Source organism: Giraffa tippelskirchi, chromosome 7, assembly GCF_054371585.1.
Source record: "Giraffa tippelskirchi isolate mGirTip1 chromosome 7, T2T-mGirTip1v1.2.pri, whole genome shotgun sequence".
NCBI classification, from domain to species: domain Eukaryota; kingdom Metazoa; phylum Chordata; class Mammalia; order Artiodactyla; family Giraffidae; genus Giraffa; species Giraffa tippelskirchi.
The window spans coordinates 46,853,377-46,875,131 of NC_137281.1; the positions used below are offsets into that span (position 1 = coordinate 46,853,377).

Below are 21,755 nucleotides of genomic sequence, written 5' to 3' on the forward strand. Positions count from 1 at the left end.
TTAAAGACATAGCTACCACAAGACCAGGCCATCCCACTTCCAGGTGTATACTCAAAAGATTGGAGAGAAGGGTGTCAAAGAGATGTCTGCACACCCATGTCCCTAGCAGCATTATCACAACAGGTCAGACAAGGAAGCAACCGAAATGTCCACTGATGGGTGATGGGTAAGCACAATGTGATCTACCCCCACAGTGGACTGTTACTCCATCTTGAAGAGGAAGGCAATCCCGATACTGCTACAGCGTGGATGAACCTTGAGGATACTGTGCTGAGTGAAATGAGCCCATCACAAAAGGACGAGACTGTACTTCTGTTAGGCACATGGGGTACTCAACTTCACGGAGACAAGGTGGGCAGAAGCCAAGGGCCGGGAGCTCGTGTCTAATGCAGACAGTTTCAGGTTTCCATAATGAAAGGAGCTCTGGAGGCCCATGGTGGTGATGGCCACCATGAAGGCCAATGAAATGGACACTTAAACATGGTTAAGATGGTAAATTTTATGTTGTGTTTTTTACCACAATTTTAACAAGAGGAAGAAAGTGTGGGGGGGGGGCGTGGGAAGGAGCAGACACAGGAGGCCTGTTCTGCAGAACAGGCTGGGTGCTACTGACAGCCAAGTATCAGAGACCTAGGAGCAGGACAATTTAAAGAAAATGCTATTTATGCCTTTGTGGACAGAACTTCACCTTTTGATGACTCAACCTAAGTAGGTGAGAGGTGAAAATATACCATAAACAAAGTACCCTGTGCTTTAAAATGTTTCAACTTGTATTTCTAAGTACATTGTTGTTGTCATTGGTTACAAATATCAATGTGTCCATTTGGGCAACTTAACAATTAATCTGCAGATCACAACTTGTAATAGAACTATGGCTAACAAACATTAAGTATTTTCAAGTTAAGATATAATTCACATACTATAAAATACCCCTATTTAAAGGGCACTATTCAGTGGGTTTTAGTATGTTCACAAAGTTGTGCAACCATTGCTACTACATAATTCTAGGACATTCCACCTCCCAAAATGAAACCCTGTACTCAGTGGCTGCCCCTCCCGCTCTGGCCTGGACAGTAACCAGCCCATTTTCTGTCTCTATGGATCTGTCCACCCTGGACAGTTCCCATAAGCGGAATCGTACAATATGGGCTGTTAGTAACCAGCAGTATCCTTGGGTTCATCCATATTCCTTTTATTATTCCCTGGTATGGATGGACCACATCCTATTTATCCCTTCATGAGCTGATGGACACTGGGGCTGTTTCTACCTTCTGCCTGTTGTGACCATGCTGCTATGAATATTTGTGTACAGGTCTCCATGTGGCTCAGGACACACCCGGGAAGGGAGTGGCTGGGCTCAGATGCAGCCCTTTCCATCACACACTCTGAGCAGGCTGTGACCAGGGTATAAGGTTCTGTTTCTCCACATCCTCACCAAATAGCAAACTTCATTTTATTTTACAGTGACTCTTGCTATTGGAGAGAACCAAAATGCATTCATTTCAACTTACAATCTTTTAAACTGCATACAAGCAAAAACATTTACACACAAAATCCTTCTCCTATCTAAGTAAAGGCAAGAGGTATGTCCCAGAACACCCAAAGGAAGTATCTATCACATTATTCTGTAGAATGAACAGAATATCAGGGGAAGGGTAACTATAAATTAAAAAGTATATTTCTGTAACAAGTTACTGAATGTGCCCAATTGAAGTGCAAAAAACGCTGCTTACCAGTAGCTTCTGACTTCTCTATCAAGAAAGGCCTGACACATTGTGGGGGAGGGTTATTCCCTGAAACCCCACCCAGGCGCTCAGTGGGATGTGAGGTACCTCCCCTGCTGTGCTGTGACCACCCCCGTAGACGTCCTTGGAGAGGGCACCCCCTCCAGCACCCGCCGATGCTCCTCTGTGTACAGCCACCAGCTTAACTTTGTAGTGTGTGCGCTTCTGGAGCTAAATTCTGGCAAGTCCTTCAGCAGTGAGACACCAAGCACCTGACTAGAGCTTCTGTCCCCTCAAAGGTGGATGCTGCAGCCTCCCGCCCTGCTGCCACAGGGCCTCCGGCGGGTCCTGACCGTGGCCAGACTTCTAACCACAGGGTCTGTGCACACTGCTAACTGGAAATGATTGCAGCACATGTGTGTGCATGCGTGCATGTTGGGCTCCATGGGCTCCACTGATTTACTCAAGAAATTCCAGAGATAGACTGAAGTCTTTATGGCAAGGAAGTCTTTGGCTTAAGTTTAAGTTTTCTGAAATACTGACACTTCAAATACCACAGGCTTTGAGAAGCTCTAAGCATTTACTTTCTGGAAGGTGCTGCATATTCATCTGCATCCTTAGGGCAGCTATGCTCCCATCCAGGGAACGGCGCACGTGGCCGCACAGCGGAGCCATCGCGCAGCAGCAACGAGCAGCACAGAAACAGCACAGCCAAGAGGACGTGCCCCCAGGACACGCTGACCAGGGCCCCGAAGCGTTCCCAGGCACTTGCATCCTTGGGTCACCTTGGTATGAGGGACGGGCTCGTTCGAGGCCACTCGCAGGACGGGGCTCCACCGCCGCCCTCCGCCCCGCCCCCAGTGCAGGCAGCACACAGCCCCTGCGAGCCCGTCACGGCCGCATCCTGCCCTCAGAGCCACCCCCTACCCCTGGAGTCACGGCAGGATTCTGGATCCAGAAGAAAGGAGTCTGGCCTCCGGAGCAGGGGGACTGTGCGGTACTAGAGAGACGAATATCATATATTTTGTACCTTTAACCTGGCCTCTGAATGGTATGGAATTTGATATTGGTGGAGGAGTGGACAATGGTGTCACAACATCTGGAAAAGAAGTACAGGAAGCTCTCGTGAACGTTAGGCTGCACGGGTGGGCTGGGTCAGTGCGCGAGGCGTCTAGGGTCACAGCAAGCCCGGGCAGGAGAAGACCTTCCTCCGGTGCAAGGGGCCGCTCCATCACAGACACGCTGTGCCGGACTAGCCCCAAAACATGCACCCTGGGCTTTAGAGCCCCTTGTCACAGCTTCTCTGTCACAGCCACTCAACTCACTCCGTCTGCTTTGCAGGAGGGAGGGGCCTTGCTGCCTTCAGAGGCCGACCCTTCTACAGGCTCCATTCCAGCCTCTGACACCTGGTAACAAGGCGGAACTCTCCTTACAGAGTTGGGAAGTGTCACAGCTGGCAGTTGGGGCATGTGGCCTTAGAAAAAGGACCACTCAGACGAGGAGTGATGCTGTCTACAGTGGAGACACGGGTCTGTGCTGGGCGGATGGGCTGGAGCCCAGGGCGAAACAAGCAGGCTGGCTGCCCTCCGAGCAAGGCACGAGAGTGACCAGGAAAGGCCCATGGCTGAGAGCAAGGCTCTGCCGTTGCCACCACCACAGACAGTCACCACGGCCCCCAGAACAGCCTTGCCCAGGCCCAGGGCTAAACCACCACCTCTGTCCCAGGAATAGCCGAGGTCACACCAACGGGCCACACAGAGGCCCCTCACACAGACAATTACCTTTCATGAAGAATCGGCAGGTGGGACGAGGCCTCACTTTCCTGTCACTGGGGTCCTTCACCTCACCCTCCTCCAGGTCATCGTCCTGAAACAGAGACAGCGTCACTTGGAGACTCATCTGAATGAGGTGACGAGGCAGGAGGGACGCCTACCAACGCGCACGTCACTCCCTCAACCAGAAAGGTATGGCCACGCAAATCATGTGGCCAAATTCATACACGCTTCCAAACCTGAGATTCCTCCTCATCAGGCAATGGGGATGATCGAAGCTCATCCACAGACTGCAGTGTCACAGCGAACACCAAGAAACAACGTTCTGTGGTGTATGTGACATGCAACACAAGCCAGGCTGTCATCAGTTTTCTTAATTAGCAATTCTGGGCAGGAAATGGCCACACTTCAGGTTTTTAATATTTTTTACACTTAAAATTTATAGGACAAAATATTTTGTGTCCTTTAAACTAGACACTTTCCCTAATTTACAAGTCTAGGGCCAAGGAGGAGGGAATTTAGGTGACTCAGGTCAGCGAGTGGATCCACTTCAGCTTAGACCTGGGCCTTCTCTTCCTGTTCTGGCCCAGAGTTCCTAACTTTGGTTTTATAATGTAGGAGGGTTTCAAGACCACAGTCTGGGTGGGTCTCTCCCCCAGGCATTTCAGAGAGCGACTTGGACCACTGCTCTGTACTCTCCCCAGCCCCCTACCTGTGCGCCTGAGCTGAAACCTCAGCCCAGGATGGCCCCTAACCTGAGCAGGGATCCAGCGCCCTGTTGATGTAGTTAAGATGGTAAGTCCAGGATAGAGCCCCTCCCAGTCCGCAGGCCCCAGCCCATTCCAGAGTACCCTCATGTGGTCAACCCAAGGGACCCACAAACAGGGCAGAGGTCTGGGAGACCCTCCTCTCATCTCCTGCAGCGCTGCCCTCCAAACGACTGCCCGTCCCATTCAGCCTGGGGACTACTTCTGGATGGGCACCCACACCCGTGACCTTCCGCATGCTCCCCACAGCTCTGTGACGGCGGTGAGTCCGGCCTGCCCGTGTTCTTGCCTCTCCTCCCCGGTGGGTAACACACAGCCTGAGTCAGAGGCCCCACAGCCCCCCACCCTGGACACGGCCCCAGCCGCTGCGGCTGCTGACCAGATGGCGCCATCCGCTTTTCATTTGCTGCTGCTCCAGGCGCAGCATCAGACTCACCATAAACAACAGTCTTCACTGAGTGAAGAAACACTGGAGACAAACCCTGGACTTAAGGTGACTTATTCCAAAGCTTAAGTATTTGTATAACTTCTGCCTTAAAAACACCAAGTTATTAAGAGGTATTTTGTAAAAAAAGAACAGATGCCTGAGAGCTATCTCTCTTAAGAGATAGCTTAAAGAATGACTTCTTTTAGAGAGAGAAAGTAACAAGCTTTTTTTAAAGGTCCTGAGAATTTATTCACCTAATAACTGAAAGTTTGTACCCTGTGAACAACATCACCCCCTGGTCCCCCCACCTCTGTCTCCCAGCCCTGTCCTCCTTCCTGCTTTCCTCAGGAACTGGGTCCTACACTACCACCTCATGTGCTGTCTGTCACGTGTCATAGAGATACTCACATTGGAGCTGAAAGCGGATTCTGTTTGTTCTCATTAGAAAAACAGAACTCTTTTGAGAGGTCAGAACTCTCTCAACTCTTCTGTTTCGTTTGGAAATCAATGCACAGGGATTGAAATGATGAGCACAGAGCAACTGCTTTTAAGAAACCAAGATTCACAGCCAGTGCACTTGATCAGGTTAGAGATCTGTTTCTGCAGAGATGTTACTCTCGATATTCACAAGAGCAATCAGGAGCCAGCTGCCCAGCTCAGCCACTTCTCAGACGCCAGATGAGAGCATCAATAAATCACCCAGCAGGAGAATATTCTCAATCGTCAACTAACCATTCATTTAGCACAATGGCCTTTCGAGTGATGAACACAAGGAGTTCTGAGATCTTATAAAGAGTTTCAAGCAAATACAACTCAAGAAGGACGTCTCTAAAGCCAGCCCCCTAGTGCTCCCAGCACTAGGTCAGGGCTGTAACTGGCAGGAATTCCGGCGGGTGGCTCCTGATCCCGTGACCTAGAGCAGAGCCAGAAGAGAGCAGGTGTCCCCAGAAGCAAACTGATGGGTCTACAAACAGCTAAAAGGGCACCAACAACTAACTCGGGGAGCTTGTGCCAGGCCCCCCACAGTTTACAAATCTAGGGAGAACCGTGCAGCATGTCCTTGGGGTGAGTATGCATGGGGCACGGGGTGGCCTGGGTTCTCCTCCTGCTACCATGACTGTGGACTTGGCCCTCCGGCCCCAGCCGTGCCCTCCTCCCCACCCTTCCAGCACCCAGAGCTCCCACCCGGGCCTCAGGGGGCACACGTGGTGGGCGCTCAGCATCATGACAGAAAAACCCCTCAGAGGCAACATGTCAAGTGTGAGCGAGGGGAGCACAGGTGACTTCTACCTTCTCCTCTGTGTGGGTTATTTTCCTTAAAACAAAACAAAACCACAAAGCCAAGGTATAACCTCAACAACAAAAAGAACTCATTTCCAACCCAGCACCTCCCCAGCCACACCACATAAGGAAGCAGATGGGGGCATGTGCCCCAGAGCAGAGGCCCGGGGCCCCCAGGCCAACCAGAGGCTCCTTGAACCCCCGATTCTGCACCTGTATAATGAGGTAGCAGTTCAGGTCTGTAATCCTGCATGCACACCCTTTGGGGCCAGAGATGATGTTCTGGCTTCCAAATGGTGATGGGGTGTGGGGCAGCACCTATGAGGGGACCCAGGACCTGTGCACGAAGCAATAAACACAAACACAAACAGGTTCCAGCATGTCGGCCGCTGGCAGGAGGGCAGCCTTCCTACTCCAGAGCTTCTGGGCTGCTCGGCTGAGCAAGGACAGTGGTGCAGCTCCCACTAGCCAAACAGAGGGAGGCGGGAGGCCTGACTGAATCCCTTGGGGCCAGGCCGAGCGGCTGCTTCTCTGCCTCCCACCAGAGGGCAGTGCTGCGAATGCCCCAGATTCCTAAGCCCCTAAATCCTTTGGTAGAAGATACTATGTGTCCAGACATGAAAGGAGCAGGCAGATGAGGACATGAGAAAAGACAAAGCCCAAATGCAAAGAAAAGGCTTCCGAGGTGTATTCATCCCTGGCTGGGCCAAGAACCATCACTTCTGCCTGAGGAGCTGTGTGGACAGTCCACTCGGGGTGCGGGCCCTGTCCCGCCATCTCTGAGCAGCCACTCTATCAATGCGATAGCCACTGACGAAAAGAGGAAAGGAACAGAATACTCTGCCCCTTCCCAAGTGGATGGCACGCTCCAGGTGCCAAAGTTTTGTTAACCAGATGACATGCGAGACATAAAAACAGAACCAAGTCACAAAGTGGAGGAGACGATGGAAGGGCCAAAGATGGAAGGACTGGAGTCTGCAAAGGCAAGTCACAGATCCTCGAGGGAGGAGGCTCTGTGCAGGACCATGCAAGGCACACACGGCCGCTCGCGCCATTCGGCTGTCTGAGCTGCCGGCACAGGTGAGACCACTGACTAAGTCAAGTTCACCCGTGCTTAGCTGTCACTTGGCGGGGACCCTCGGCCCCCTCCACAAATAAGCTAGATGCTATAAATAGCTGGCCCACAATCCTGTTTGCAAAATCCCCTCCCACTGCAGCAGGGAAATGGCACTTCTAGAAGGGCACTGGTATCTGAAGATAGCTCACCAAAACACATACAAGTCATTCAAGGCCTGAGTTATAAACCACGTGGTTCAAACAGAAGAACGCCAAAGGTTCATTGTACAAACTGATATCACTACCAAGGAAACCACCAAGAAAGTGGAAAAGCTGGGGAAAGGGAGCCTGATTCCCTCCAAACCAGCTGACCTGTCCCAGTGACCCAAAGCCTACAAGGGAAAAAAGTAGGTCAGTGTACCCCAACAGAGAAAAGCAATTCTCAGTTCTTGTGTTCTTGGAGGTGAGGGTGCTAAAGAGCAACAGGAACACACACAGTGACGACCCAGTCAGTTCAGACTGTGGAATCACAGCAAAGGCACCAAGCCTGATGAGACTGTCAGGGGCAGAGCCCACAGAAAGGGCGTAACATCTAAGCAAGTGATCAAAGAATGAGGAGGAGCCTGGAATGCAGGCAGCTGGGCACAAGTTAACTAGAGGGGCTCCCATGAGGGCCTGAGTCTCCATTCATAGAGCCCACCCCTGTCCAGGCCCGCCTGTCTTGAGGGATGCCCCACGAGTCACAAAGAGCCCAGCATCCTGCAGGGCCCGTGGGGGTGCATGTGGATGGACATGCCACCCTGTGGCTGAATGAAGCTGGGCTCTGGGGCCAGCGGGGCTCTGGGGCCCCCTTGAGAGGCCAGGGAGGCACAAGCCAAACCAAACAACCATCTAGGGTCAAGTGGGCAAGAAAGTCAACCTGGATTTCTACTTCTCATGCTGTTTCTGAAGAAACCAGCTATCTCCAAACAACAGGTGTTTTTTCTGGGCCAGTTCAGGTCAACGCCACGTCCTAGGCCACTACATCTAACTCAGTGCAGTGGGAGAGCCCCCAGGACCTGTGGGGAGATATCTGACTGCATACAAGTGTGGAAAGGCTAAGAAGTCGATGAACTTCCCCTACGGACTATTCACAGCTGAAGCAAGAAGAGCTTGCACCTCATCCTTTCTTAATGGGGGAGGATTGCCCAGACCCGCCGGCCGCACACCCCGTCACTAGGAGCCCCACGTCCTAGCAGCAGGATGCTGACTTAGCTTTTCTCTTTGTAAACCAAGAGATCAAACTCATGGGCAACCTCAATCAATGATTTTGTCTTCTGCCCCAAATGTCATCCAAACTGATTAACTGGAGTCTCGTGGCATCTCTTTTTCCTCTGGCAATCCTCTGGTTGAGGAGAATTTTCCAAATTGCAAGGGAAGCACAGCTGGCAGAACCTAAGAATGCTCACAGACAACGTCCTGACAGCACCCTTGTAAGTAAGTATAATACTAACAAGCAGTGGCTATTAGCTTGGGAGACCATCTGCTATGCTTAGTTGTGAGAAGACAAAAGATCTAAAATTCTAAGCTGGTAACTATACACATGAGCTTGTAACGCCCCACAAAGTTCTGTTCTCGTGAAGTTTGAGAAGCAATACCAGGCACAACCATGGCCCCAAGACGTGGCATACGTACTAGTTGCCGGAGAAGCCAGCATGTCAGGCAAATCCAGCTCACGTACTTAACCAGCAAGCCCCTCCCTCAGCAACCCAGAGCATTTCTGAGAGCTATTCCTCACACCTCTCATCTCAGTGCCTCTCCCATGAGCAGAATCTCCTTCCTGGGATACTAAAACTCCAGGTCCTGTCAATCTGCTCTGTCCCTCTCTCCCCTCCTTTGAGTAAAAACATTTCTCAGCAGGACTTCAGATTCTTCCCTCCCCAAAATTCAACCTCTTAAAAGATGGTGATGGAAGTTCTTTCATCAGGATTATCTGTCATAAAAACCCAACTGTCCACAACTAAGACGTTTATTGCCAGATACCTTCTCCTTAACCTGAAAGACCAGATTAATATAAATAAAGTTAAAAGAATATGATGGTCAAAAGTCAAAGTGCTCTGACACACAATCCCATTTTCTGCAGTCCCAAGGAGACACTTTCAAGGAAGCTTGGCCTAGCGGAGACCCTCAGCAGAGGACACAGAGAAAAACGGCCAAAATAATAGACAAAACTGGAAGTTTCCTCAGTCTCGAAAATGTAACAGGAATTGAAATTCACAATGGTTCTAGTTGAACACTAACTCAAATAGTACTTAAAGACAGGGAAAAAAAAAAAGGGCAGAAAATGATTGCTTTAAAAAAAAAAAAAATCCAAAGTTTTAACACGATCCAACCTACAGTACCAGACAAACGAGTGAGGGTCTGTGGAACTTCTGCCAGCTGCCGACTCCAGGCCAGGCTAGTCTTCATGCCGTCAGTGCCCCCTCACCACCATGGCAACGGCCCCAGTGCCAGCCCCCCACCCCCTCCTTGGGGCGCCCACCGGGCCTACTCACATCGATCTCCCCATCATCAATCTCCCCGTCATCATCCTCTTTCCTCTTCTCCTTGGCAGCCTCTGGGGGCTCCTTGTCCTCCACGGTGTGGACCCCCGCTTTCCCCTCCTCCCCAGGAGCCCCCACTCCACGCTCCTCGTCATCCTCGGGCCCGGCCTTCTCAGCGTCGTCCTCCTGCGTGCCGGGGGCTGGCTCCTCGGGCACCTCCTCGTCGTAATCTAGCTCATGCTCATCCAGGTCCCTGGTGACCGACGAGGCCTCATCCCTCAGGTCGCTGGCACGGTCCCCCTCAGCTCGCGGGGGGCTGGCCGGGCCCCTGCTCAGCTCCTGAGCCTCAGAGTCCCGGTCGTCCTCATCGGAGCGACTCTCCTCGTCCTCTTGGCTCAGTCCTGGGGCCACGCTCTCCTCATCCTCCAAGTCGGAAGCCCTCCCACCCGCCGCGTCCAGATCCTGCTCAGACCCACTTTCCCTCAGGATGTCATCGTCCGAGAGCCCCTGCTGCTCTTCTTCTTCGTCCTCCGGAGAGCGAGGGTCCCGGTCAGGGCTCTCGGCCACATCCATCAGTACCCACAGTTCTGCAAAAGAAAGAGAACACACTCAGAGCATCCAGCAGAACGGCCAGTCAGTCTCGCGTGGGTCTCCTGGCCCCAGGAGGGCTCCTGATCTGCAGGAGGGCTCAGGACCCATGGCTACCCAGCTCCTCCACATCCCAGACTGTGCTCTGCAGACCAGCGGCACCAGGAACCACAGCCCAGGCCTCCATAGGGCCAGGCCGGGCTCACTGAGCTGGGCGTCAGGAGTCCCACACCCGGAGCCACTGGGTGGCAAGAGCCCCAGCATGCCCCCCTCCTCACAGGGCAACCCAAGCTTATCAGACAGTGAGCAGGAAGATGGGAACCAAAAGCGACAGCTTTTTGGGTTCTTAAAGTAATTTCTTCTGAAATTCAGAAGGATGTGCATTAGGAATGAGGTGGCAACACAGACAGCAACACGCCTGACCACTCGTCTGGAGCCCCTTACAGGGTCTGGAACACAAATCCGACTGCCTCGGACAGTCTCCAGGACTCAGGCTGTCTCCACTCCTGCATACGTCTCTCTAGGCCTGGCCCTATCTGCCAAGTCACAATCACTGGGAGTGATCCTTAAACTGCAGGCCCTTCTGGAGCCACCAAAGGACGCCAGAAGGCCTCCATGCACCCTGATTCTCAAGAAGTACCTTTCCAGGATGGGCATGCTGCAGGAAACAACTCTGGCAGAAAATCGTACATGTTTAAGTAGTTTCGAATATAAAAAGACTAACAGTGTCATCCTAGAAGATTTCTTTTCTATTTTTACTAACCAGATTTAATTATAAAGTGACCATTTCCTGGTTTTCCCACCCTAATGTGCAAAGACAGAAAATTGTCCCATTTGTTCTTAATGCAGGGTGCATAAGCTGGGGTGAGAGAGAGAGTGTGTGTGTGTGTGTGTGTGTGTGTTGTGTATGTGTGAAATCAACACCAAATAGCCAACCAACACCACACAGCCTACAAGTGAACACTGACAGTCCACCAGGCTGGGGGTCACCATCAAGCTGGTGTGAAAGAGCAGGAACAGTGAAAGGTTTAATGTTCACCTGAGTCTTCAAGATTTTTTATTTAAAACAATGTATGCCACAGTCATGTTATGTGGTACCTTGATGAAACCTGGAAACACACAAACCCGTATTTGTATAATTATATAAAATTATTTATGCATTTATATATAACCAAAGTTCTAAAATATATCTTTTAAATGTACACTTTCAAAAGGAGAACCTGTGTTTAAAGATGCACATATCAAGAATTGGTATCTGAACCCATAGTTAAAAAAATTTTTTTTGCTGATAACGGATATTATTAAAATTCAGCAAACATAAGGACAAATCACTTAAAATTCGTCACTTTATAAATAAATAGTCAGCAGTAAAAGGAATTTACAAACAAATCCATTCAAAGTCACTTAAAAGTAGAGAGCTTGGAAAACAATTCACTTTGTGGCCTTCTAACGACACTGTCCAGAGGTAGGCCTACTGAAGGAATTATTAATATTAAAAAGTCAGTTCTAAAGTGCTGTATTTTGCTGCCTCCCTGCACAGGGCAGAGCCTGTCACCACATACATCCCTCTGGCAGTCCCGGGCGACCGGCAAGGTGAGAAAGCTACCAAGACAGGGCCCACATACTCGCCTCCTCCAGACACAGCGTTGGGTGTACGGCAACCAGTTGGGGGCCAGTGGCAAACCAGCAGCCTCCCACCACACCTTAGCTGATGATATCAGTGAAACGTATGAGATTTTCCTTGGTGTACAATGTCCTATGCCTACCCTTGCACAGCTTTACTACACTGTGCGTAAGAAACCTCTCCATTGAGAGGCAGGGACTTTCACTCCCCAGTTGCTCAGGCTGGTCCCCGGGACCCTAAAGGAAGGCAGTCACATACAACTGGTCACTGAGCCTCAAATTCTGATTGTCACATCGTACAGTCTAATGGCAACCTTGGGAACCAAGTTGCCTCTGAAATTAATCAGCTAGTAACCAAAATTAAGTGTCCTCTTAAACTAGCTTAAAATCTACACAACTGCTACTTGAGCCTTGCAACATACTATCCTGTTCACTGTTCCTGGCACCAAGGCTGCTTGCGAGTAACATGATAACAGCCCTTTCCTGGGCCCCAGGTGCCAAAAGGTTCCACTGCTTTGTGCATTTTGGCAAACTTGGATTTAAATCCTAGGGTAAGAAATGGAAGAAAAAGAGCTCCTAGCTTCAAATATATGAACTCAAGCAACTGGACCATATCTTTCTCGGACACGAGGATCAGTGTCGGCTTCTGAGTCAGAACCTGAATCCTCGCTCCACTGCCTCCTTGCCTTAGGGTCCTGGACAAATTTTGCCAGACTCCAGTTTCTTTATCTGAACTATGGGGAAACAGCATCCACTCTAGAAGTCACTGCAGCAGCGAGACGAGACAAGGCTGACGGCTTCCAACACCCGCGTCCCACTCCCCACGAGACTGCCTAGGGGCCAGTCACCCAACACACACCAGAGAACGGACTCAGCACGATCACGTCATCCCAACAACTCTGCAGCGAAATCAACAGCCACCCTACTTGCGGCGAGACTACTACTCTGCCAGGCACTGGGTCTAACCCCTCACATCGACCTTTCAGACAAACGATGTTACCCCTCAGAGAGAAGGAAACCGAGGCCACCTGGCCACTAAGTGCAGTCCAAGCTGGAGTCTCTACTCTGCTGTCCAGTCCCGGAGCCACCCCAATGCAGAACATGAGTTCCTACTACCTGCCCTGGGACTAACTGCCACACATCACCACTGTTCTACAGGAAAATGGGACCTGAGCGCCAAATGACTCTACAAATTCTGTTCTGGAATACAGCCCTTGCATCGACCGGAGACTTCCACTGACCCAGGAGATTTGTCTGTTGTTCTCTTCTCCCTTCTCAAGTTTTGTGCTGATCCATCTAGCTTCCTGTCCGAGCCCTTCTAGAACCCAAAAGACAAGTTTTTACAGAATGGAAAAGTTACTATATGGTCCATACAGACTATCAGGTAAAGAATAGTGATAATCATACAGATATCAAACCTGTGACACCACTTATTTTAAATGTGTCTCAAGTTTGAAACTTAGGCACTTAAAACTAAAGGTAAATCTAACAAAAGAAACCCCCAAAGGTGCACACTTCTATACCAACACCACAGGAAACGCTGCCTCAAACTAAAATCCCAAGGCTGCTGGATGGTGTGTGGAAAGAGGTCCTCACAGAGCCTGAATGAGCCCCTCAGTTTGTATTATGGAAATCACTTCACCCCCCACCCCCCCGCAAGCACAGAGCTATCTTCCCTCCTCTAAAGGGCCGTTTTTAGCAAAAGACCGTTCGTGCACCTGCTTCTATCCAGGTGGACAAGTGCTGTCAGCTTTCCATTGGCGGGGGTTGGGGGTGGCTGGGGCGGGGCACGGATTGCTTTGAGAATCTGAGGAAGGGGATGGCTCCTCTTCCTAGAAAAACCTGGACATAAGCAATTTATCTCCCATTTCTGGGAGTTCAAAACCTCCTGAGGTCCACCCACAGTCCCTAGACTGAGAACTACTGCCCTGAGTATGTGGTGCAGTATTCTACCATGTACCCACACTCACCACACTATACTGCTATTATCCGTTTGCAAAGTCTGTTGGGAGACATCCCCCGTGTGAAGGGCGTGAGTGGAAGGACTCAGACTCTCCTGGGTCCTCTGAGCTCAGCAAATGGCTATCACACAACTTACTGTCTGAACCTGGGGGCACTGCTGACAACTACCACAGGCACGAGTCACAGCCTTCCTAGGCACACCAGGACACACAGTCACCCGCAGGCAGCCCTGACACTCTCCTGGGGAAAGGAGACCCACTTTTTCTCTCCCTGTGGAATCTCCTGGGATTTTACAATCTGAGGCTAGATCCAGGCGAACAGCTTGCAGAGGAAAACATACCAAAGAACTGACTTGCTTATCAGAAGCACCCTGAGTGACTTGCTTATCAGAAGCACCCTGAGTGACACTTGTTGGGCAGGAGGGGAGTACCGCTGGGGGTCAGAATGCGGTCTGTGTTCCAGGCCCACTCTGGGAGAGTTAACTGGTTCTCTGGGCATTAGTGTCCTATTCCGAGATTAATTCAATTTGGCAAATATCTGAGTTAAGTGCTGTGTGTCAGGAGCCAGGAAAACACGTGGTCTACTGAGTGCACACAGTGAACACAGGGTCCTCTGGGCACGTCTTCACAACTACCAGGCTCACAACTCTTACTTAGTGTATTCTCACACAGTCACCCTATCGTCGGGGATTCTTGGCAAAGTTTATAACTCTTTAGGCCTTTGATCCACAAGATACTGCCTGGAAAAGAGAATAACAGTGCCCATCATTGTGTCTCCACAGCATAGTACACTGGCAGACGGAAGCTGATAGACGCTTGTTGAATAAATCACAAAGTCTCCTTGGTTGTAAATTACCTGTTGCATGCCAGAAAGAAACTTGAAGTAAGTGTCTACTTTTTAGAAGACTATTCTGGAACTGAGACACTGAGTGGTGCTGTCTCGTTTTCCAGCGGTCATTCTGGAAGGCTGCACCCTGACTCCAAGGGCACCGCTAAAGTACAGAACATTTGGGAACTTTTTTTTCTGAGAGAACTTTAGAACATGCAGAACAATCCCTGGGCACTCTCAGTGGCAGCAAATCTTCCCTCTCTCAAGGTGGGTCAGCAGGAAGCCGTTCAAAGCCTGGTCTGGTTAAGTGAGGTGTTCCCAAGCCAGGTAAGATGATTTTGGGTCAAATGTGGTGTGACTGTTGAACAAGACTGATTTTTCTCCTATGGCTTGCATATTTACTACCAAAATAGGACTTCTCAAGAGATTCTGGCAAAACAGCACCAATGAAATACAAATCTAACCTTCCAGGACAACAATTTTTAATAGAGCTGTCCCTATCTGAATGCCCAAGTTCTGGTACATCTGGTTAAAATTCACGTTCATAACTTCATGGATTTACAACATCCAAAGGAAGGATGTCAAGACTGGTGATAGACATCATCCCCAAACTGACTAAGGTTAACACCAAACGACTTCTCAGGGAGGAAGCACTCACCTTGAGATGATCTGTGAAAAAGGAAAACACCTCCTTTGCTCTTTGGAATAGTTTCACAAAGCTATCTTACCCACCAAAAACTGGAGAGAAATTCTAGCCTCCAGGACACATGTGACTGGTTTCCAGAGCTGGGTGGGTTCCACATTCGTGCTCATATTGTAACATCATCAGGCAAAGATGCCCCTGCCTGGGGAGCAGGAATTGGTCTGGGTCCAGCTTCACCCTGAGAATCCCCACCTCTGTTATGGGACAGGACCACTCCAAGGCGCCATGAAGGAGAGAGGATGAAAGCCACTGCTATGACCCAAACGCACTTGTCTTCCATTCTCCCCAAGCGGATCTCAAGACTGACCTGCTCTCACAGATGTAGAGCTGAACAGCTCATATAAGATGATCAACCACTCTATCCGGCAAACTCAGCTGTCATAAAGTATTCAGGAAAACTTAAGTTTTAGCAGCAGTAAGGCTGGAAGTTTTTAAGTCTTAGGTTCTCCCAGCAGTGACCCGGCATCCTATGGGCTCTTAACCAAAGGGGCACAGGGAAGTTTATTCCAAAGAGTGGCGTGCGTCTTGGGGCACAGCCAATAGATCCAACCTGTGCCGCCAGGGAAGTCGAGGGAGCAAGTTCCAGGAGGATCCAGAGAGCTCAAAGCTCCCCAAGAGCCTATCCTCAGTCCGGAGGGCGAACTTGCGTGCCTCCTTCCGCACCCCATCTTTGTGGGCGGAAAGCAGTGCCACGCGAATGTCCCGGAAGAGAAATGACAGCTTCGGGAGATCAATCCCACGACGGAGTGCGGAGGCAGCCGCCAGGCGCTCGAGCTTAGGGGGATTCAGGACCCCCGGCCAGCTCGCCCGGACGGAACCTGGGATCGTGCCTAGCTCAGCGTCCTCTTCCTGGGACCTGAGAGTCATGCTTCGGCCAGGGGCAGCCTGGAGTGCTCCCCGGAGGCAGAGGCGGCGGGGCTCCGGGCCTCGGCTCAGTGCCGCCGCCACGCTCCCTGCCCGGCCGCCTCGGCCTCCTTCTCCCGCCGGCCAGGCCTCCCAGCCACCACCACCACTTACCTCAGCTCGAGGGCAGAGAGGGGGCCACGGCTTCGCAGGGGTGGGGACAGCGCGGTGAAGGCGTCTCTCGGCCCTTCCGCTGCTCACAGACTCCGGCTTCAGGCGCGACGCGGGCGGAACAAACGGGCTCCACTAGCCGCGGGGGCCGGCCATTGTGCGACGTCATCAGGCCGCGACGGTTATCTGCGGGCCGGCGGGCTTCCCTCGCTCGCCACGCCCCCCACCAGCTTCCTTCCGGCCTCCGCGCCCCCGCCCCCGCGCGGCCCCGCCCCCTTGGGGCGCGCCCGCCCGAACCAGTCACGGCGCAGGCGCGGCCGGGGCCCCGCCCAAGGGGCGGGTCTCAGAGCGCGCGCACCGTCCGTCGAGGTGCAAGGAGGGTTGTCCGCGGCGCGTGGTCACGTGAAGTGCTGGCACAGGTTCCCGCCTAGCGGTCCGCTGTCCCCGCTGGACCCGACCAGGCGGAGGTGGGTCCCACGAAGTCACGGCTCAGAGCTTACCTTCTCCAGTCCTGCTGAAGAGCCCCCAGCCTAAAGTTAATCCTTTTCGGGAAATGAGTTTAAATAGCAAAATTAAGAGTTTTTGAATTGCTTACTAGGGACTACATAGCTCCCTCTCTGTTAGATATCATTTCAACACAAAATTAACCATTTTCGAGAAACTGAGTTTAAATGTCAAAGTTTAAACATTTTTAAAAACTATTTCTGTGGTACTAAATAGCTCTTGCTTTATCAAATATAATCAGTCCAACACAAAATTTAATCATTTTTTTGATACTGAGTTTAAATGTCAAAGCTTTAAAGTTTTAAACTAATCCTCATGCTGTTAAAAAGTATCAACAGGTCCAAGATCTAATCACTTATGCTAAACCTATCAAGACTTAGTATCTAATCTAACTGATGTTGCAGCCTGTCCCTAGAGTGGAAATTTAAACCCATCAGTCTGCAACCCAATAGTCTGATCAGCACTAGGGAGGTGACCTGTGTAAGACCCCTCCCCTCACTAAGGTAAGGCACCCTTGTTGGAAGCAACTACCCTCTTAGCTGCCTTTTTCCACCCTCTGTGCCCATAAAGACCCAGTTCCCCGTAGTCAGTCTCTCCCATCAGGAAGCTTCCATCAGCCTCTTATCCTTATCCCTCAGAAGGCAGACAGAATGAAAACCACAATCACAGGAAACTAATCAAACTGATGACATGGACCACAGCCTTGTCTAATGTAATGAAACTATGAGCCATGCCGTGTAGGGCCACCCAAGACAGTTGGGTCATGGTGGAGAGTTCTGACAAAACGTGGTGCACTGGAGAAGGGAACGGCAAGCAACAGAATTCTTGCCTTGAGAACCCCATGAACAGTATGAAAAGGCAAAAAGATACGACACTGAAAGATGAACTCCCCAGGTCCGTGGGTGCCCAATATGCTACTGGAGAAGAGTGGAGAAATAACTCCAGAGAGAATGAAGAGATGGAGCCAAAGCAAAAACAACACAAAGTTGTGGATGTGACTGGTGATGGAAGTAAAGTCTAATGCTGTAAAGAACAACGTTGCATAGGAACCTGGAATGTTAGGTCTATGAATCAAGGTAAACTGATGGCACTCCTGCCATCAGCAGATGGCAAGAGTGAACATCAACCTTTTATGAATCAGTGAACTAAAATGGACAGGAACGGGTGAATTTAACTCAGCTGACCATTTTGTCTACTAATGTGGGCAAGAATCCATTAGAAGAAACGGAGTAGCCCTAATAGTCAACGAAAGAGTCCAAAATGCAGTACTTGTGTGCAATCTCAAAAACAACAGAAAGATCTCTGTTTGTTCCCAAGGCAAACCATTCAGTATCACAGTAATCCAAGTCTGTGCCCCAACCAGTAATGCTGAGAAGCTGAAGCTGAATGGTTCTATGAAGACCTACAAGACCTTCTAGAACTAACACCCCCAAAAGATGTCCTTTTCATTATAGGGGACTGGAATGCAAAAGTAGGAAGTCAAGAGATACTTGGAGTAACAGGCAAATTTGGCCTTTGAGTACAAAATGAAGTCAGGCAAAGGCTAACAGAGTTTTGCCAAGAAAATGTACTGGTCATAGCAAACACGCTTTTCCAGCAACACAAGAGACAACTCTACACATGGACATCACCAGATGGTCAATAACAAAATCAGATTGATTATATTCTTTGCAGCCAAAGATGGAGAAGCTCTGTACAGTCAGCAAAAACAAGACTGGGAGCTGACTGTGGCTCAGATCATGAACTCCTTTTTGCCAAATTCAGACTTGAATTGAAGAAAGTAGGGAAAACCACTAGACCATTCAGGTATGACCTAAATCAAAGCCCTTACAATTATACAGTGGAAGTGACAAATAGATTCAAGAGATTAGATCTGATAGTGTGCTTGAAGAACTATGGACGGAGGTTCATGACATTGTACAGGAAGCAGTGATCAACATCATCCCCCAAAAAAGAAATGCAGAAAGGCAAAATGGTTGTCTGCAGAGGCCTTACAAATAGCTGAGATAAGAAAAGAAGTGAAAGGCAAAGGAGAAAAGGAAAGATACACCCATTTGAATGCAGAGTTCCAAAGAATAGCAAGGAGAGATAAGAAAGCCTTCCTCAGTGATCAATGCAAAGAAATAGAGGAAAACAACAGAATGGGAAAGACTAGAGATCCATTCAAGAAAATTAGAGATACCAAAGGAACATTTCATGCAAAGGTGGGCACAATAAAGGACAGAAATGGTGTGGACCCAACAGAAGCAGAAGAGATTAAGAAGAGGTGGGAAGAATACACAGAAGAACGATACAAAAAAGATCTTCCTGACCCAGATAATCATGATGGTGTGATCACTCACCTAGCGCCAGACATCCTGGAATGCAAAGTCAAGTGGACCTTAGGAAGCATCAATAGGATGCTAGTGGAGGTGATGGAATTCTAGCTGAGCTATTTCAAATCCTAAAAGATGATGCCGTGAAAGTGCTTCACTCAATATGCCAGCAAATTTGGAAAACTCAGCAGTGACCACAGACCTGGAAAAGGTCAGTTTTCAGTCTAATCCCAAAGAAAGGCAATGCCTAAGAATGCTCAAACTACAGCACATTTGCACCCATCTCACACACTAGCAAAGTAATGCTCAAAATTCTCCGAGCCAGGCTTCAACAGTATATGAACCGTGAACTTCCAGATGTTCAAGCTGGATTTAGAAAAGCCAGAGGACCCAGAGATCAAATTGCCAACATCCATTGGATCATAGAAAAAGCGATAGTTCCAGAAAAACATCTACTTCTGTTTTATTGACTATGCCAAAGCCTTTGACTGTGTGCATCACAACAAACTGGAAAATTCTTAAAGAGATGGGACCACCAGACCACCTTACCTGCCTCCTGAGAAATCTGTATACGGGTCAAGAAGAAACAGTTAGAACTGGACATGGAACAACAGACTGGTTCCAAATTGGGAAAGGAGTACGTCAAGGCTGTATACTGTCACCCTGCTTATTTAACTTATATGCAGAGTACATCATGTGACCACTTCCAGTTTGCCTTGATTCATGGACCTAACATTCCAGGTTCCTATGCAATATTGCTCTTTACAGCATCGGACTTTGCGTCTATCACCAGTCACATCCACAGTTGGGTATCATTTTTGTTTTGGCTCCATCCCATCATTCTTTCTGGAGTTATTTCTCCGCTGATCTCCATTAGCACATTGGGCACCTACTGACCTGGGGGGTTCATCTTTCAGTGTCCTATCCTTTTGCCTTTTCATACTGTTCATGGGGTTCTCAAGGCAAGAATACTGAAGTGGTTTGCCATGCCCTTCTCCAGTGGACCACAATCTGTCCAGAAAAACATCTATTTCTGCTTTATTGACTATGCCAAAGCCTTTGACTGTGTGGATCACAATAAACTGGAAAATTCTGAAAGAGATGGGAATACCAGACCATCTGACCTGTCTCTTGAGAAACCTGTATGCAGGTCAGGAAGCAACAGTTAGAACTAGACATGGAACAACAGACTGGTTCCAAATAGGAAAAGGAGTACGTCAAGGCTGTATATTGTCACCCTGCTTATTTAACTTATATGCAGAGTCTTATATGCAGAGTCCATCATGAGAAACGCTGGGCTGGAAGAAACACAAGCTGGAATCAAGATTGCCGGGAGAAATATCAATAACCTCAGATATGCGGATGACACCACCCTTATGGCAGAAAGTGAAGAAGAACTAAAGAGCCTCTTGATGAAGGTGAAGGAGGAGAGTGAAAAAGTTGGCTTAAAGCTCAACGTTCAGAAAACTAAGATCATGGCATCTGGTCCCATCACTCCATGGGAAATAGATGGGGAAACAGTGGAAACAGTGTCAGACTTTACTTTTTTGGGCTCCAAAATCACTGCTGATGGTGATTGCAGCCATGAAATTAAAAGACGCTTACTCCTTGGAAGGAAGGTTATGGCCAACCTAGATAGCATGTTTAAAAGCAGAGACATTACTTTGCCAACAAAAGTCTGTCTAGTCAAGGCTATGGTTTTTCCAGTGGTCATGTATGGATGTGAGAGTTGGACTGTGAAGAAAGCTGAGCACCACAGAATTGATGCTTTTGAACTGTGGTGTTGGAGAAGACTCTTGAGAGTCCCTTGGACTGCAAGGAGATCCAATCAATCCATCCTAAAAGAGATCAATCCTGGGTGTTCATTGGAAGGTCTGATGTTGAAGCTGAAGCTCCAATACTTTGGGCACCTCATGCGAAGGGTTGACTCATTGGAACATTGGAAAAGACCCTAATGCTGGATAGGATTGGGGGCGGGAGGAGAAGGGGACAACAGAGGATGAGATGGTTGGATGGCATCACCGACTCGATGAACATGGGTTTGGGTAGACTCCGGGAGTTGGTGATGGACAGGGAGGCCTGGCGTGCTGCAATTTATGGGGTCGCAGAGAGTCAGACACGACTGAGCGACTGAACTGAACTGAACTGAACATCATGTGAAATGCCAGGCTAGATGAAGCACAAGCTGGAATCAAGATTGCTGGGAGAAATATCAATAACCTCGGATAGTCAGATGACACCACCCTTATGGCAGAAACAGAAGAACTAAAGAGCCTCTTGATGAAAGTGAAAGAGGAGAGTGAAAAAGTTGGCTTAAAACTCAACATTCAGTAAACTAAGATCATGGTATCCAGCCCCATCACTTCATGGCAAATAGATGGGGAAACAATGGAAACAGTGAGAGTCTTTATTTTTGAGGGCTCCAAAATCACTGCAGATGGTGACTGCAGCCATGAAATTAAAAGTTGCTTGCTCCTTGGAAGAAAAGCTGTGACCAACCTAGACAGTATATTAAAAAGAAGAAGCATTACTTTGCCAATAAAGGTCCGTTTAGTCAAAGCTATAGTTTTTCCAGTAGTCATGTATGGATGTGAGAGTTGGACCATAAGGAAAGCTGAGCGCTGAAGAAGTGATGCTTTTGAACTGTGGTGTTGGAGAAGACTCTTGAA

General features: G+C 49.4%; 1 protein-coding gene across 2 annotated transcripts in view; it reads right to left on the bottom strand.

Annotated features, from left to right (window-relative positions):
• Positions 1-16,492, bottom strand: part of ZC3H18 (zinc finger CCCH-type containing 18) — a 41,731-nt gene extending 25,239 nt beyond the window's left edge. Inside the window, exons 1-4 of one of the 2 annotated variants that reach the window (XM_081511987.1) lie at positions 16,271-16,492; positions 9,562-10,136; positions 3,506-3,590; positions 2,755-2,823 (exon numbers count right to left, since the gene is read on the bottom strand). In XM_081511987.1, the coding sequence (XP_081368113.1) occupies positions 2,755-2,823; positions 3,506-3,590; positions 9,562-10,122 (715 nt within the window). In that variant the 5' untranslated portion in view covers positions 10,123-10,136; positions 16,271-16,492. The remainder of the gene's footprint in view (positions 1-2,754; positions 2,824-3,505; positions 3,591-9,561; positions 10,137-16,270) is intronic. The other variant, XM_081511988.1, reaches the window with a different exon arrangement.
• Positions 16,493-21,755: the final 5,263 nt, after the last annotated feature.